At 38.9% G+C, this 18814-nt stretch overlaps 1 protein-coding gene across 6 annotated transcripts in view; it reads left to right on the top strand.

The window, feature by feature from the left end:
- The window catches only part of PSD3 (pleckstrin and Sec7 domain containing 3), a 789820-nt gene extending 778388 nt beyond the window's left edge, over positions 1–11432 (top strand). For all 6 annotated transcript variants that reach the window (XM_047855372.1, XM_047855373.1, XM_047855375.1 and 3 more), the window contains one exon: positions 10945–11432. In XM_047855372.1, coding sequence (XP_047711328.1) covers positions 10945–11160 — 216 coding nt within the window. In that variant the 3' untranslated portion in view covers positions 11161–11432. The remainder of the gene's footprint in view (positions 1–10944) is intronic.
- The last annotated feature ends 7382 nt before the right edge of the window (positions 11433–18814 follow it).

Raw genomic sequence — 18814 nt, 5'->3', positions numbered from 1 at the left:
CTTTATATTTGTAATTAATTGATTTATATATTTGGATTGGGGGCATAAATATTTACAGTCATTAGATTCTCTTGATGGATAGACCCCTTAATTATGAATAATACCCACTTCCTCTCTCGTCACAGTCCTTGTTTCAAAATCTAGTTTGTCTGTGGCACAAAAACAGACACATAGACCAATGGAATAGAATAGAAACCCCAGAACTAGACCCACAAACGTATGGCCAACTCATCTTTGACAAAGCAGGAAAGAACATCCAATGGAAAAAAGACAGTCTCTTTAACAAATGGTGCTGGGAGAACTGGACAGCAACATGCAGAAGGTTGAAACTAGACCACTTTCTCACACCATTCACAAAAATAAACTCAAAATGGATAAAGGACCTAAATGTGAGACAGGAAACCATCAAAACCTTAGAGGAGAAAGCAGGAAAAGACCTCTCTGACCTCAGCCGTAGCAATCTCTTACTCGACACATCCCCAAAGGCAAGGGAATTAAAAGCAAAAGTGAATTACTGGGACCTTATGAAGATAAAAAGCTTCTGCACAGCCAAGGAAACAACCAACAAAACTAAAAGGCAACCAACGGAATGGGAAAAGATATTCGCAAATGACATATCGGACAAAGGGCTAGTATCCAAAATCTATAAAGAGCTCACCAAACTCCACACCCGAAAAACAAATAACCCAGTGAAGAAATGGGCAGAAAACATGAATAGACACTTCTCTAAAGAAGACATCCGGATGGCCAACAGGCACATGAAAAGATGTTCAGCGTCGCTCCTTATCAGGGAAATACAAATCAAAACCACACTGAGATATCACCTCACGCCAGTCAGAGTGGCCAAAATGAACAAATCAGGAGACTATAGATGCTGGAGAGGATGTGGAGAAACGGGAACCCTCTTGCACTGTTGGTGGGAATGCAAATTGGTGCAGCCGCTCTGGAAAGCAGTGTGGAGGTTCCTCAGAAAATTAAAAATAGACCTACCCTATGACCCAGCAATAGCACTGCTAGGAATTTATCCAAGGGATACAGGAGTACTGATGCATAGGGCCACTTGTACCCCAATGTTCATAGCAGCACTCTCAACAATAGCCAAATTATGGAAAGAGCCTAAATGTCCATCAAGTGATGAATGGATAAAGAAATTGTGGTTTATATACACAATGGAATATTACGTGGCAATGAGAAAAAATGAAATATGGCCTTTTGTAGCAACGTGGATGGAACTGGAGAGTGTGATGCTAAGTGAAATAAGCCATACAGAGAAAGACAGATACCATATGTTTTCACTCTTATGTGGATCCTGAGAAACTTAACAGGAACCCATGGGGGAGGGGAAGGAAAAAAAAAAGAGGTTAGAATGGGAGAGAGCCAAAGCATAAGAGACTGTTAAAAACTGAGAACAAACTGAGGGTTGATGGGGGGTGGGAGGGAGGAGAGGGTGGGTGATGGGTATTGAGGAGGGCACCTTTTGGGACGAGCACTGGGTGTTGTATGGAAACCAATTTTTCAATAAATTTCATAAAGCACAAAAAAAAAAAACAAACAAAATCTAGTTTGTCTGATGTAAGTATGACTACTCCAGCTTTCTGTTGACATCCATCAGCATGATAGGTGGTTCTCCATCCCCTCACTTTAAATCTGCATGTTTCTTTTGGCCCAAAATGAGTCTCTGATACTTTAGGAGAGGGTTGAAATTTATTTATTTATTTTGAGAGAGAATGCAAGTTGGAGAGGGACAGAGAGAAAGAGAGAGGGGGAGAGAGAGAGAGAGAGAGAGAGAGAGAGAGAGAGAGAGAGAAAGAGAGAGAGAGAATCCCAAGCAGGCTCCACTCCATCAGCGCAGAGCCCAACATGGGGCTTGAGCTTATAAACCATGAGATCACGACCTGTGTAGAAGTCAGACAATTAACCAACTGAGCCATCCAAATGCCCCAGATCTGTGTTTTTATCCATTCTGATACCCTGTATCTTTTGATTAGAGCATTTAGTTATTTACATTCATAGTGATTAATGAAAGATATGTATATAGTGCCTTTGTTTTACCTGTAGAGTTGGTGTTTCTGGTGATGTGGTCTCGTCCTTTGTGGCCTTTGTTGCTTTGTCTTCCTCTTTTCTTTTGGTGTTTGTTTGTTTATTTGTTTGTTTTGTTTTGTTTTCTCCACTCAAAAGTCCCCCTTAAAATTTCTTGCAGGGCTGGTTTAGTGATCAACAACCCCTTTACTTTTTGGTTGTGAAACTCTATCTCTTCTATTCTGAATGACAGCCTTTCTGGATAAAGAATTCTTGGCTGCATATTTTTCCCATTCAGCACACTGAATATTTCCTCCCACTCCTTTCTGGCCTGCCAAGTTTCAGTGGACAGGTATGCTGCTAACCTTATGTGTCTATGCTTGTAGGACTTTTGTCCCTAAATGCTTTCAGAATTCTCTCTCTATCTTTGTATTTTGCAAGTTTCACTATGATATGTGGTGGTGTTGACCTTTTTCTGCATCTCAGTTGTAGCATTTTTTGAATTTCATCCTAATTTTAGGTCTTTGATCTCTGCAGCAAGAATTTTTCTTTTTAGAAACAGATATAGTGCTTATATCTGTTTTGAGCACATCCTTGACTGTGATTTCTTCTTTACCTTTCTTTTGGGGAGAATTACTCTGTGTTGTCATTTTGGTTAATTACCTATCTTTGCCATGTTTTAAAAGCTTGTTATGTTTCCTGCACCTGAGATTAATGCTATATTAAAGGGTCCATATACTGTCCAGGGCCTGGCACTTCAGAATGTTTCTGGTGTATGCTGTGTGCACTCTGCTGTTGTGTTTGGGCTGCTCTTTCCCAATGGTCTGTCCTCTGCAGAGATCCTCCTTGCTTGCAGTGTGGAGTGTTCGGACCTTTACCTAGGTATGATTTGATTTGTTTGTTAACATGACACTGGAAAAAATAGTGGAAAAAAATCCTGACCCTAAAATAAGAGAAAAGGAAAGAGAACAACACCAACACACACACACACACACACACACACACACACACACACAGAGAATAAGAAAACTATAAGACTGATCCAAAGAAAGAGAAAGGTGGGAAAAAAGAAGAAAAAAGAAAAAAAGAACCCTCATCAAAAAAAGAGAGAGAGAAATGAAAGTAAATGAAAACAAAAAACAAACAAACAAGAAACTTTGAGCCTGATTCCAAAAGAATAAAAGAAGAAAGAAAAATAAAGAATAAATCTGGTCCTAATTCCACCAGAACTGCAGATGTCCTTTTGAAGGACTCGATTTTTAGTATACAGGGTGCTACCTATGGTGGTCTTCTGGAGCAGAGGCTCACTGCATTGGCTCAGAGTCAGTCCTGTCCCAGTTATAAGCCGTTACCAGGCACAGGGGGGTTGGGTTTGGTATAAGGGGGTCCAGACTACACTGGGGGCCACTATGCTGCTCTCTGAAGTCCCACCATATTCATGTTGCGCAGAAAATGGTCCCTTGGACTCTCTCATCCTGAGGCAGGGGTTCTCAGGGCTGGTTCTTGCAGGGCTGGTTTAGTGATCACACTGTGTTTGATGTCCTTGTCCCAGAAAAACGGTCCCACACCTGCGCAGTGCACAGAATCTACAGCACTGCTAAAAGCAGCAAAAAGATTATATGCCCTCTGGGTGTGCCTCTGTCCCCTGCCAATGAAAGGCCTTGTGCTTATGCCCACAGGGTCTTTTGTCTTTGGAGAGGCAATATACCGTCTTCCAAAAGTACTCCAGGAAGGGGAATGTTGTCTCCCAGGGTGTCCGTAGATTCCTACACCACACTAAGCACTCCAGGACCAGCTGCCTTCTCCTCAGGAGCATGCACCACAGATCTGCTCCAGAGGAAGTTGTGCATTTCCAAAACCTCTTGAGTTTGAGCTCCAGATGTTGTTTGCAAATAAACCTGCAACACTCAGTGCTTCTTGCACCCCAGTCTGTGGTCCAAAAAGGTTTTCCTCTCATGCAAACCTGACACCGCACTCTTTCAACCCTCTTTTTTTCTTTTCCTTTGTCTCTCCAGGGAAAGAGTTCCTTCCCCCTCTGCAACACCACCGTTTTCTCTCCCCCAGTTCACTTCTACATACCTCTCACCTGCCACGCTGTCGCCCTCAACTGTGGAGATCCTTCTTCCAGTCTGCAGATCCTTTTCCTGGGTGTTCCAAGTTATCTGACCTCAATACAACTGTGTTTAAAGAACAAGGAACTCCCAGGGTCCCCCTGCTTCTCTGCCATCTTAACTCCTCCCCAAGACTGTTAAAGTTACGTTCATTCCCATTGCTCTTTAGGGCTTCATGCAGAGCTGTGTTTCTCTACTCAGAGACAATCTTTTTTGTTAGCCCCAATCTAGATAGATAGAGATTTACATATTTGAATGAATCTGTAATCTCAGAAGAATATGGCTGAAACCAATACTCACAAATAGTTCTAAGATGTTTTCTAAAATATTTTGAAGACAATTTGGTTTGGTGTTAGAGAATGCTACAAAACAAAGCTGCATCACTGGGTTTAGTAGCTTCTGTCCCTGTAAATCCTTTTAACCTGAAACCAAGCACAGCCATTTGGAAGTTTATCAATACACATCACCTTCTTTTCCTTATTTCTCTTAACAACAACTGAACACTTATTTTCCAATCCTCTTTCATCCTTAGCTTTTGCTTTGTCTTTGTTTTTCACCAGTGCTATTCTTTTTATTTGTTGACTGACACATTGATGTAATTTATTTGGGACAATAGCTTTGCAGGTTGAGCTGTAGCATGAGTGTCTGAAATGGTTTTTCCTTCATTTATTTTTCAGGTGAATTTTCCTAGTAGTATCAGTTCCTTCAAAGACTAGTAGAAAATTGATCCTGTCATCTTCTCTCCTTTTGTCCCCTTTCAGGTCATCTCAAAAATTTGTCTTTCATACTCCTTTTATTGCATAAATCCCCCAGCTTCATGAAACTGGGGCATCTGGGTGGCTCAATTGTTTAAGCATTTGACTTTGGCTCAGGTCATGATCTCGCAGTCCATGGGTTCAAGCCCCATATCAGGCCCTGTGCTGACAGCTCAGAGCCTGGAGCCTGCTTCGGCCTCTGTGCCCCCTCCCCCGGCCTTCCCCCTCTTGTGCTCTATCTCAGTCTGTCTCTCAAAAACAAATAAATGCTAAAAAAAATTTTTTTAAGGTAAATACCCCAGCTTCATGAAATAATATGCCTTCTACTGGTTTTCTGAATCTATTTTCAAACTGCCTTTAGATCGTTTTACTAAAGGTTGTTCATATTGGGAGTACTTTCCTGTACTTTAATCTTGCCACCAAGAAGTTAGGAAAAGATTAAAATAATAAATTTTTAGAATGAATAGGACATTAGAACTAGTATGCCCTTTATTTTTTTATTTCTTTATTTTTTTCTGATCCATGCTTCCTTTATTCCATGGCCAACCACCATGCTGTCTCCACACCACGGTACAAAGACTGGCAATCATTCACAATCCTGCTATACAACAATCTGAGGCTTACAGTGCATTTAAGCCTTTTAAATTTGAAAAGAAAAATGAAAATAAAACCAAGGAACCCCCAAACCCAAACCCCCAACCAAGATGATCAGTGTAGCAATTTTTAAGTGTCTTCTGTTTCTGAGGCTTACTCGGTGCAGCTCCAGTGTCAAAACCCAAGTAACTCCTAAACTGAAAAGATTAGTTTAGTGAAGTTTTAATTACATAAATTCTTAAAAGCATAAACTTGTGATTCTTTTTTTTTTGTCTTGGAAATGTTATAACAAAATTTTAATAGCAAAGCATAGGAATAAAAACATTAACAAAATGTATTCAATCATTTACATTACAAACGAGGGGTCTGCAGTTTGCCTTGTAGCCTGACAAAAGAAAACCACCCATTAAGAATCTATGCACAATGCAATTGCAAATATGTACAAGTACTTTAAAAAAGCCCTACAAGGAGGTCTTCATAGAAGGAAAGTCAGCTAGGCTCTGTGTTAGGCCAACCAGACAATCAAAGTATTAAAACTCTTCTCCCACAGCCTGGCCATTTACGAGCGCTGTCCCCGAGCCGTGGAGCCCCTCTGGGTGGAAGGGGTTGGACACAATGACATAGAACTTTACGCACAATACCTGGACAGACTAAAACAGTTCATATCTCACAAACTGCCTAATTCCTGAAGAAGGCGCCTTGATCATACCTCATTTACCGCGAACACGCGAGTCCTCTGTTTCGTACATGCTTGAACTGGTCAGCAGGAATGGCGTGACAGCCATAGGAGAAGTGCCCGCCTTTTGGTGTTCTAATCAAAGAGCTGATGAAATCCTAGCCTCCTGTATCTAGAGGTGGCTCTCCTCACTCACACAGCACGCTAAACTCAACATTGGTGGCAGCCAGCGTCCCTGCATGGCAGGAAGCGGGGAATGGGAGCTGGGTGCCGGGCGCCGTACCTTCGGTTTTCCCATGCTGGGGGGGGGGGGGGGGGGGGGGATGCTCACGCCTGTTGCTCCGCTATCCCCACCAGTCACAATTCACTTATGCAGGACTCAGCCCTCTCCCCACCAGTGTTCTCAGTATTTGACATGCATCTCTTTTTCGGCCACTGGATTCATGGGTTCGATCCATTTGTGAAGCTGTGATAGAATATAACACAAAGGAATTCCTTTGCTAAGCTTCGTTCACAGACTGATCTCTTCCCCCAAATAAATCAGTCCAAGGGCACTTTACTGGAATTATCATGAACAGGTTCATCCACTGGAACCATGTAAACATGACTGGAATATTCTTGATCAAAAGGAAACTGGGTTTTTTTAAGTGTAAATTTATTACTAGTCAACAGAGTTTTAATATTTTGATTGTATGCCCTTTGATCTAGTATGCCCTTTAGATGTCTAGTTAATCCCCCGATTTCACTGATGCACAGACTGATGTGTAATACTGATGACATTTTTATTACAAATGCCCTTACTAAGCCTTTTTGTAGCTTTCAGAGATAAGCTTAGTATTTTATTCGTATTTTATTCATTTACTTTGTTACTTTATTAAGATTAGAATGTGTATCAGTAATGCTTTTAGCTGCATTTGACAATGCCTTAATGGCTTAAACCCTAAGGATATTTATTATTCATACTTAACAAGATATTCAGAGGTGGTAGGGAATCATGGAGTTGGATCCAGCTCATTGTATCATCAAGAACCCAGGCTGTTTCTTTCCATTTTTCCTCAAGTTAGCTTGTGGTCCTTTTGTCTTCATGCCTGCTGCCCCAGTGCACAAGGTACCATTATAGCAATCACATGCATGTCAAGGAAGAGATAAGAGAAAAGGGAGCTTGCACCTAAAGCCTGGCCTCTTTATAAGAAAGCCAGATCACTTTCCCAGAAGCTCCCCATTAGACTTCTCGTTACATCTCATTGGCAAGACTATCACATGATCCATCTTAGCTGCACATGGGGCTGGGAAAGCATTCATGTTTTTTAGTGGGAGTTACCTTTGTAGTGGGAGAAACATAGGAGTAGAGGAGGTTGAAAATGCCTTTAAATTGATTACACCAACAGCCTCTGTCAGACTAGTCATCCTAAAAAAAAAAAAAAAAAAAAAATATATATATATATATATATATATATATATATATATATATATATATATTCATATCCAGAGAGGAAATATATTCTTAGACAATGGGTTCTGGATTCAGATTTCTTTTTTTTAATTAAATATAATTTATTGTCAAATTGGTTTCCATACAACACCCAGTACTCATCCCACCCAGTACTCATCCCTCCTCAGTGCCCATCACCCACTTTCCCCTCCCCCCATCAACCCTCAGTTTGTTCTCAGTATTTAGAGTCTCTTATGGTTTTCCTCCTCCCTCTCTGTAACTTTTTTCCCCCTTCCCCTCCCCTATGGTCTTCTGTTAAGTTTCTCAGGATCCACGTATGAGTGAAACATATGGTATCTGTCTTTCTCTGCCTGGCTTATTTCACTTAGCATAATACCCTCCAGTTTCATCCGCGCTGCTGCAAATGGCCAGATTTCATTCTTTCTCATTGCCAAGTAGTATTCCATTGTACATATAAACCACATCTTCTTTATCCATTCATCAGTTGATGGGCATTTAGGCTCTTTCCATAATTTGGCTATTGTTGAAAGTGCTGCTATAAATATTAGGGTACATGTGCCCCTATGCATCAGCACTCCTGTATCCCTTGGGTAAATTCCTAGCAGTGCTATTGCTGGGTAATAAGGTAGTTCTATTTTTAATTTTTTGAGGAATCTCCACACTGTTTTCCAGAGTGGCTGCACCAGTTTGCATGCCCACCAACAGTGCAAGAGGGTTCCCGCTTCTCTACATCCTCACCAGCATCTATAGTCTACTGATTTGGTCATTTTAGCCACTCTGACCAGCGTGAGGTGTTATCTCAGTGTGGTTTTGATTTGTATTTCCCTGATGAAGAGTGACATTGAGCATCTTTTCATGTGTCTGTTGGCCATCTGGATGTCTTCTTTGGAGAAGTGTCTATTCATGTCTTCTGCCCTTTTCTTCAGTGGATTGTTTTTCAGGTGTGGAGTTTGGTGAGTTCTTTATAGATTTTGGATACTAGCCCTTTATCTGAGATGTCATTTGCAAATATCTTTTCCCATTCCATCGGTTGCCTTTTAGTTTTGTTGATTGTTTCCTTTGTAGTGCAGAAGCCCTTTATCTTGATGAGGTCCCAATAGTTCATTTTTCCTTTTAATACCCTTGTCTTTGGAAATGTGTCAAGTAAGAAATTGCTGTGTCTGAGGTCAAGGAGGTTTTTTTCCTGCTTTCTCCTCTAGGGTTTTGAGGGTTTCCTGGCTCACATTCAAGTCCTTCATCCATTTTGAATTTATTTTTGTGTATGGTGTAAGAAAATGGTCTAGTTTCATTCTTCTGCATGTTGCTGTCCAGTTCTCCCAGCACCATTTGTTAAAGAGACTGTCTTTTTTCCATTGGATATTCTCTCCTGCTTTGTCAAAGATTGTTGGCCAATCCTGAGTTCTCCATTCTATTCCATTGGTCTATGTGTCTGTTTTTGTGCCAATACCATACTCTCTTGATGATTACAGCTTTATAGTAGATGCTAAAGTCTGGGATTGTGATGCCTCCCACTTTGGTTTTCTTCTTCAGTATTATTGTGGTTATTCGGGGTCTTTTGTGGTTTCATACAAATTTTAGGATAGTTTGTGGTAACTTTGAGGAGAATGCTGGTGCAATTTTGATTGGGATTGCATTGAATGTGTAGATTGCTTTGGGTAGTATTGACATTTTAACAATATTTATTCTTCCAGTCCATGAGCATGGAATGTTTTTCCATTTCTTCGTATCTTCATTTTCCTTCATAAGCTTCTATAGTTTTCACATGCAGGTCTTTTATATCTTTGGTTAGGTTTATTCCTAGGTATTTTATGGTTCTTGGTGCAGTTGTGAATGGGATAAGTTTCTTTATTTCTCTTTCTGTTGCTTCATTATTGGTGGATTGGAGTCAGATTTCCTGACGTCAAATCCCAGCTTTACTTCTTTGAAAACTCTGACTTTAGACTTCTCTCTGCCTCTATCTCCTTTATTGTAAAACAGGGATAATAATGTACCAATTTTATATTGTTATTGTATTAATGACCTGAAATTAGCATGTGAGCACTCCATATAAACTACATTATCACCATCAAGCAAAGCTTGGCATCCCCACATAGATACTGACCAAACCCAGAGCAAGCTTAATTACTAGAAGCTCTTTCCCACTCTTGAACAAAAACAGTTTAAAAGAGTGACCTCAAGTAGCTTCAACTTCATAATTATTAACTTAAAACTAAGATGTACATAATCTCAGTCTGATCAGGAAAACCCTTAAAAGACTGACAATCATAACAGAATTTGCCTGCATTTGTTGGGACAATTTATAACTGAAATGTCATCTTGTTTAGAAATAGAACACTTTAGGGGTGCTTGGGTGGCTCAGTCGATTAAGCGTCCAACTTCAGCTCAGGTCCTGATCTCACAGCTCATGAGTTTGAGCCCTACGTTGGGCCCTGAGCTGACAGCTGGGAGCCTGGAGCCTGCTTCAGATTCTATGTCTCCCTCTCTCTCTGCCCCTCCCCGACTCGTGCTCTGTCTCTCTCTCAAAAGTAAATAAACATTTTTTTAAAAATGTAAAAACAAAAGAACTAGAACACTTTGGGCTTTCTTATAAATCATTCGTGTGTCAAAGCAGTATGGTGAAAGTCTTATTTTGACTAGAATCCATCAAATCAAGAATCTGAGACTTGTCTGTAATTTGCATACATATATGCATATATATATGTAGTACATAGTATAGTATACAGTTCTATAGTTTATAGACCCAGATCAAACCAAAAAAGCACCAATTAGGGTTAGAGAAAAAAACCATCTCTGCAATGTTCACTTCAGTTATTTCTAGACAAAGATACACAGAGTTAGGAGAATCTAGGAGCTGTTTAAATCATCATAGATACTCAAGAAATAGTTGATGAAAAAAAATTTGTACAATTGAGAAAAACATCAGAAAGTAATTTGAAGTTTGTGAGAAACCATAGTGCTCTGAGAAATTCGTGATCCTAACATAAAAGCAATGGCAGGAAACCCAGAGCAGCTTCTACAGTGTTGTTGTCATGTAGGAAACCAGAGACTGGATTCACCATTGACATATTCCTCAAGTTGAATCTTTGTAGAATTTCAGGGAGTAGGGAAGAGAGTAAACAACCATATCCGAGCTAGACTGAAGTGAAGGCCTAGGTCACGTGAGGGAAGTTCAAGTGACTATACCACTGAGCCATAGGAGCCATCCACTTCCCCAAAACCAGAGGTTATAGCTCCTCCAGTTTACACCATTCTTCTGCCTGTGTTCAGGAAGCATGATTCTGCTATGCATTTATGAATAGTGTACTGACTACTATTCTTCTCTGACTTTCCTTCCAGAAAACCCGTTATGAAATTTATGTCAGCATTCTAAAAGAAGGAGGCAAGGAGCTCCTGAGTAACAATGAAATTGAGGCTGCAGGACTGAAGAAGTCACATTCAAGTCCTTCACTGAACCCAGATTCATCTCCAGTCACAGCCAAGGTCAAGCGTAATGTGTCAGAGAGGAAAGATCACCGACCTGAAACACCAAGCATTAAGCAAAAAGTTACTTAGAATCGATCTGTGACCAGGAGGTACTGGTCATGGAGCAAAATAGAGTTTTTCAAGATCTTTCTGGTAAACCCGTGAATATATTTTTAAAAAGTTTGTGACTAAATGGTGCATTAGTAACCTTTTCTATTGTATAGTTTTGTTAGTTTCTGTACTGATTGTCTCTTTGCTCTTGATTACTTTGCTTTGATGATTTTTGCTACTTGATGACTAATGCACCTTTTTTTGTGAAGGGGAGGGGGATCATGATTTCAGAATGAATTATGTGTCACTTTTTCTTTGTTTATTTTTTCTTGTTTGCACTCTGCTCAGTTGTTTTATGTATTGTCAAATCAGCTATTACACTTTTCTAAGGTTAAAAAATGTAAATCATTGTGAAACATTTAACTGGACAAACTTGGTAGTTGAGTAAATTCTAGCCAGGGTTAATATAAGCCTTTATATGTGAAATGTTGCTCAGTCACAGAGGTGGAATTGAGCACTGGCAGAAATTCAATTAAGAATTACAATTCTGGGAAGCAAGATGGTCCACTGTGATGCAGGTATGCATATATCTTTGCACTTATTGAGTTCTGACCCTGCTGGAAGCATAGAAAAGGGGGTGTTAACAAGATGGGAGGACTGGAGAACTAAAGAAGTGCATTAGCTTCCTTGAAGTGTTGATTTCATTTCAGCCAAAGAAGGAAATAGGAAGTGGAATCTTTTTGCCATTGAAGGTTGTGGAAAAACGACACCAAGTTCATTTTGTTTCTTAAAGGGTGATGGCAATAATCGACTCTTGGGGAGCTGCAGTAGTAGGCATGTGGCTGGTGTGCAGGAAATTGTTACCTCACTTCAAGGTCTAGGCTAGGAATCCAGAATCATCTCTGTCTATCAGTACTCTGCCATTCAGGAATTACGTTCATATATATATATATATATATATATATATACACACACACACACACATATATATATATGTATACATATATACATATACATATGTGTGTGTGTATATATATATATATATATATACATATATATATATATATATATATAAGCATGGTGTTATCTCCTTGTTGTAAAAATATTGGGGTCTTCTTAAAAAAATAATGTTGAAATGGAACCCCTTTTGTTTTTAACAAAACAAATTAAGAGGAAACAGTAGCTGCAGTTGTTCAACAATGTGATTCTTTAAAATAAATCTGAAAGTAATAATATCTAAATGAATTGTGGCTGGAAAACTGAGGAATCTACTGGTTGTATATGCAGAGTTAGTTTATTCTTATCTCATGATCTCTTTGATAGCCAGTTCATTCTGCTGCTACTGAACTTTCTCCTTAAAAAAGTACCTAATTTTAAGTCAGTATTTTCTATCTATTCAGAATAGTTACATTCACGAATTTGTTCCAGTGCTGGTCCCTTTGAAATTTAGGGTGACAACATATTCTCGTGTAGTGGAAGAAAAAGTGAAAATTGAGCCCTGAGTTAGAACTTTCTGATTTTGAAACCTTGAATGTTTGTGATCCTTAAAACTATAATCTCCATGACTTCTGAACTAATGGAATCACTTTGAATACTCTTTTACCTCCCACACAATTTGCTCGAGTTCTACTCAGTTTATTAAAGGCACTATGACCAAAGAAACAGGGACTCTGCAGGAATAGCATGGTTCCAGTGAATTAGAGAAAATCTGCTATTAAACCATGGTGGTTTCTAGTAGTATATTGTTCTGATGTACCAGCACTTAATTATAAGATTAAGTAATTATAATCTTAATTATAATATTAGTAATAACATTTACTTTACCTATATAAATGCCCATATTTGCTACTGCCCAAAAGAGAGAAACCCTTCTCTAAGGTTGTAGTTGCTTGCTTTGTGAGAAGTTTTTGCCATACCTTTGAAAAACTCACCCTAACCGTCTATCTTGTTTATGTAAAGACAATGACTAAATTTGTGTGTCAAAACCGAAAAACAAGGTAATTACGACATGGCCCCGTGCACCTGATTCATTTTTGTAGCTTCTGACCAAATCCAAGATTTGCACAAAGGAGGAATCATCTTTCTTCCTTGAATCTGAATAATTAGTGTGTTTGTTTTCTGTATAATATATTTATAACAAGCAAGAGAGAAATACCTAGCCATGTCATCTCTGAGCTTCAGTAACTAAAGAAAAATAAACATCCCTGATTGGCTTGAATGTGTTTGTCAACAGTGTGACTGTGTCTGTGTATATAGAATGTCTCTATGTATTTTACTTACAGTATATAATAGACATGAAATGGTACCATGCTACAGTATTTCTGACATTTAGAGTAGTTCTAACATGCTCAGTTAGAATCAGCACCATTACAGCATTATTCCTATTATACAACTCACTAATGTTAGCTACAGGAATTTCTGGATATGCTAATAGATAAATGGGTGAGAAGGACACTTTGAAGCTGTGTTTGCAGTTTCTCTTTTAAAAACAACTGCAGAAGGTTTTTCTTTGAGCCAGAATCCCAGATTGCCTTGGCATGATGTTGCCCATCTTCCCGGGATGGGTTGAGAATACCTCTGTCTGTTGTCAGTGCACCTAGCAGACCAAGAGTTTATCCAGTAATAGGAGGAAATGGCCCCTGATTCAACTAGATTCTAAGAGTCTTGCCCATAGCCAACCACATTTTCCTTTGTGATCATTTCTTTCCTATAGTATCAAGTCAGAAGAAATTGAAGACATTTCCTTTCACAGCTATTCCAAGCCTGCTGCCTCACCTCCTCCTTACCTTCTAAAGGTACTCCCCCTCTTCCCATCCCCACTCCTCACCCATACCTTAGCATCAGGAGCCTTGGGATTTCTCTCCATGTGATAAATTATTATTCTCCTTCACATAAATACATGTAATATTATTTTTTATATAGAAAGTCTTGATAGTCATCAAAACATCTTGATGGTAGTCTTGTTGCAAATTGACCATAGAAGTGGTCCATGTATAAAATCTTTGAGTATTTTGGGGTTTGTTTCCCCACCTCACATGTTGACTTTCACAGGAGGTCTCAGAAATCCCTTGTTAGCAATCCAAACTTAATTACTAGCATGCAGAGTCCTCATTTTATTGCCATGCCATAGCCATTGTTTGAAGTGTGCTTTTTAGAAACATTTTGGTAACTCTTAGCAATGCCTAGTTAAACCAAGCAATACTTCCATGTATTTTAATTAATCTCAAGTAAAACCAACATGTTAGAGAGTCCTCTGGTAGAACTGTAGTTCCTATTGCTCTTCGGTAAAGAAGGTAGAAAGCAACTGTACAAGAACGTCTATACTTCTGTTATCCTAATTCAGAAGATGAGGATTTCTGTCCTCAGTCAGAAGTGATTGAGAGAATTCATTCCTGAAAAGCAAAATTGGCTGGCTTTCTAAGGCCAAGCTATAGGTGGTCTCTTGAGTTTGTATTTCACCCTGTGGCCAAACCACAGAACATCTGAGGCTGGAGAAGAATTTATATAACCAGCAGTAAAGGAGGCCCTTTGCTGCCTAAACACAAAGTTGTAGAGTTTTCTGCTGGCCCTTGCCTGCTACTCCCTCTGATATAAAAAGCTTGAGAAGCTTTTCTTAAGTAAGGCGGGGCCTGATTTGGCTATGAGTTGTACTGTTTCTCTGCCTTTACTCCTAATCATAGACAATGGGAAGAAAATTGACCTTTAAGAAGTTTCTCTATTGTCTTACTAGCAAGACTTTCTTGAATATAGTTAGTTGTCATTGGAATTTTAATTCCTTTGCCATTTACCATATAGTCATCAATAAAGCCTTCTTTTTTTTTAGATTTTATTTCTGAGTAATATCTACACCCAATGTGGGGCTCGAACTCACGATCCCAAGATCAAGAGTAGCACACTCCACCGACTAAGCCAGCCAGTCGCCCCTAGTTAAGCTTTTTTAAGCCAGATTTCACAGGGAGTTTCTTAGTCTTGTAGGTCCAAATTTCTTTACTTTAGCTCTTAGGGACCTGGTCAAGTTTACAGCACATTGGTAGCCACCTTCCTTAATTTCAGCAGCGAACAATATCTTTACTTTTCAAATGACATTTTTTTCCAGTTGTAAAATTAACACTGTTAAACAAAGAACCAAAGTGGTATCCTAAAAATTGTTAAAAGCAGAGTTTAGTTAATGATTAATAGTGTGACTTTGGGTTTAAATAGCATCTGCTTTTCTCAACATCGAAGTTACTCTGACAAGAAAAAAAGATCAGTCAGCTTTGTAGGCAGATGAGCTTCTGGGTCTACCTTGCCCCAAAGCTTTCTGGCTGTCTCTTCTCCTAGGCCAGGTCAGGCCGCTAGTCTGCTTCAGGTCAACAGATATCTCCGTCAGCCTTTTGACATTTTATACTGTCAAGTCACTTGGAGGACTTTAAAGGTCAGTAGTTCACCACAAAATAATCCCAACAAGTGATAGGGAGGTGCTTTGTCATTGCTTTTCCTCTCAGATTCCTTTTCAATGTCTCACTTTTAAAGGGAAACTGAAGTCCAAAGCCATTGTCATTCTCCTTTTGTACCTATAGTATCCAAAAACAAGTGTGCAGCATTCTGCTTAGGACATAATGCCCCTTTGCATGCAAAGAGAATATCTTCACAGAGAGAATGTCAGTAAATACTTGAATCTGCATGATAGTTTGTTGGCTTGAATGTAACAGCAAGAAAATATTGCAAGTTAAGTAATTGTATATACAATTTCCTTAAATGTCCTTGGCTTGTTCTTTGTAATTTATGTGTGTATCTGTAGTATTGCAGGCTTTTGGAGAATATTCATATAGATAGTTTGTCAGACATCAAAAGAAATGCTTTCTGTCACCTGCCAATGTTGTATTGTGGATATTTATAGTTGTATATATATATGTATATGTATCAATGTGTAGACTGTATATCAGTATATGGTGTATGTATATCAAATTTATTTTTAATAACCAGTATGATACAAAAAGCAAGTAAAAACCTCATAGGATTGATTATATAATGCAGTTATTGAAAGTATATATAGTGGTACTGTTTTATTAAACTTAAATGATATTTTGATTAGCTTTTTAATAAGACTTTATGTTAGAAAATTCCATCTTTGATCTTTGAACCACCAGGGCGAAAATGACCCTGAACTAACTTCGTGAAACTCTTTCAGTGTACTGTGTACAATACTAAGGAAGTAGCTCATTATAACTTGAGATCTACAGAAAGAAAAAAAATAGGCATCCTATACAGTCTTAACAACTTCAGTATTCTGAGTACTTAACCATAAAATCAAACTGACAATTTTGGGCTTATTACAAAATGTGGTGCTTTAAAGCACACGTTCTTTATTGTTGTAATTAGTCCAGACAAATAGAGCTTTCAGAAGAATTAAATAAGTGCCCACAGTATCATTTTTGTGCCTGTGTCTATTTTACAGTAGATGGAACCACCCTTCTTGCACCACCTCCTTACCCTCTTTACTTTAAAGAATATTAGATTGCTAAAGTATATCAGGGCTTCCCAAGATCAGGTACTATATTCTAGGTTTGCAGTTGTACAAATTAGCATCTAGTGTCACAAGTGAAAGAATTTTAGGGCAGGCTATGGACTAGGTTAAATCTTTATTTAATATTTTTATACTTAGGTCTCTTCCTGCCTCTCCCCAAAGAGCCACTGGCCTTAGTTATTTGAGCTTACTGCTTATCACACAGTGTGTAAATAGATAATAGATTAAATGTGTATTATTCAGCATGTTTGGTATATTTAAAGCAGCAACTGAGTGTGTTTGAGTGAGTGGTTGAGTACAGTATATTTTTAAACATACTGTCTCCAATTCTTTGTATCTGATTCAGAGAATTGGAGTTATGGAATGAAAGACTAATCTTTAGCTCTAGGCTGCTGTTGGTAGTTACATTGGAGTTTTTTTAATTAACTCTACAGTCTCAAACTTTTTGCAAATATATCATATTTCCTAATTTGTTCTTGACATGCAGTGAATTCACTCTGACTGATCAGCAAGGTCTTTGTTCTGCAAGAGTGTATTTCTTTCTAAAAATTATAGTGAATTGCAAAAACATTCATTTGATTCAGAAAGCATATACTAAAGGAGTAGCAAAAATAAAGTTTCATTTTGGGCCTTAATCATTTGAACTGTTTGGACTTTTAATATAAAGCCATGTAGGTTATAAAGCCAAGTAACCATTTGGCGTGGACAGTAATATACACTGTATCAGAGTATATATGCACATTGATTTTTTAATGTCATTAGGATACTTTTTTAGTTATAGGAACAAGACTAATTAGACCAAATTGAAGTCAGGGGGCTTTGGGGAGGAGTGTGTGAGCTGGTTGACTTACATTTAGGATAGACATATATGTGGTCAGTCCTCCGCTCCTGAGAGATTCAGAACCAGCTTACTGTCCCCTTAGGTGTGTAAGGGGAAAGTTTCACATATCTGAGCCTCTCACATGTGTACATACGCTTGCACACATGTACACATAGTGAATGTTTTAAGTTATACAAACTTAAGACACAAAGGGCCAGAGTGTAGAAGAGGTGATGAATTAAGGGGGTGGAAACTGCATCACAGGAATGTTTTCTAAGGGCTAGGGAGGAGTTGAGCTCTAGTGTCTGACTTTGACAAGTATTGCATTTTTAACAAATATGTGAGGGGATATATATCACATCCACCAAATTGAAGGCTTTCTTACAATTCACAAGTAGCAGCTCTCCAACATCCCGCAGTAGCATGGGGACATTCCAGAAGGCCTAATTTTCTGGGGTGGCATTGCTGCGTGCTCTGGAGATCATTACTTTGAGAAAGGAGCACAAATGGAGAAGGAACAAAACACTGTAGGAACATTGGTGTGAATTGTCCACATTCCCCTTCAAGCTGTATTAGTAAGAAAGTTCAGATTAAAGTATGCTGAACAGTTAAGCACTTTTCCATCAGCAGTGACAGTGAAGATAGAGATGAGAAGGAACCCAGCTAAAATATATTTCCCATTGCAGGGTAAGAGCTAAATTCTCACTAATAGTGTTATTAAAAGCACTTTAACTTCAATTCCTGAAAATGGTGGTCAATGGAGAGAAATTTGGGGTTTCAGTTACCATTTCCCTGTGAGCTTGCATAGATAAGTCTTTAGACACTCTCAGGAGAGTCCTAACAAGAAAGCTCAGCTAAGGACAGTACTATAGGTCTGAGGCTCCTTGCTCTGACCCCTGAATACTGGGGCACTGCAGAGGGTGATAATGTATTCTCTCTGCAAAGAGGAGATTCTCTTCTGGCCTTCTACTCCACTTGGGCTTCTACTGAGCAGCAAACACATCCTGGATTTCAGTGCTATTCCCCAGCTTTAGGAATCCAGCTCTTCTAATGGGTTGACCCTGCTGAGGAAAGATACCAACTCTGAGAATGACTGAGTCACTGGAGATGACATATGACAAAGGTATTTTAAAAATTCTGTGACTGAAGCCAAGACCATATATTTTGTCTTTGCAAGAAACAGGTTGGCACATTGAGCTCTACCAAGGGATGGATGATATCTTTGCCTTTGCACCCAGATTTCTGAAAATGGGTAATGTTTCAGTTCTGTGGGAAGGGTCAAAGGACACTAAGCTTATTGCTTAGCATTTCTGCTCAGTCAGATGAGAGCTGTTGGGTAAAGGCCTAAATGCCTCCCTGCATTCTCT

Source organism: Prionailurus viverrinus, chromosome B1, assembly GCF_022837055.1.
Source record: "Prionailurus viverrinus isolate Anna chromosome B1, UM_Priviv_1.0, whole genome shotgun sequence".
NCBI lineage: Eukaryota > Metazoa > Chordata > Mammalia > Carnivora > Felidae > Prionailurus > Prionailurus viverrinus.
This window is presented reverse-complemented; position numbering and strand designations above follow the sequence as displayed.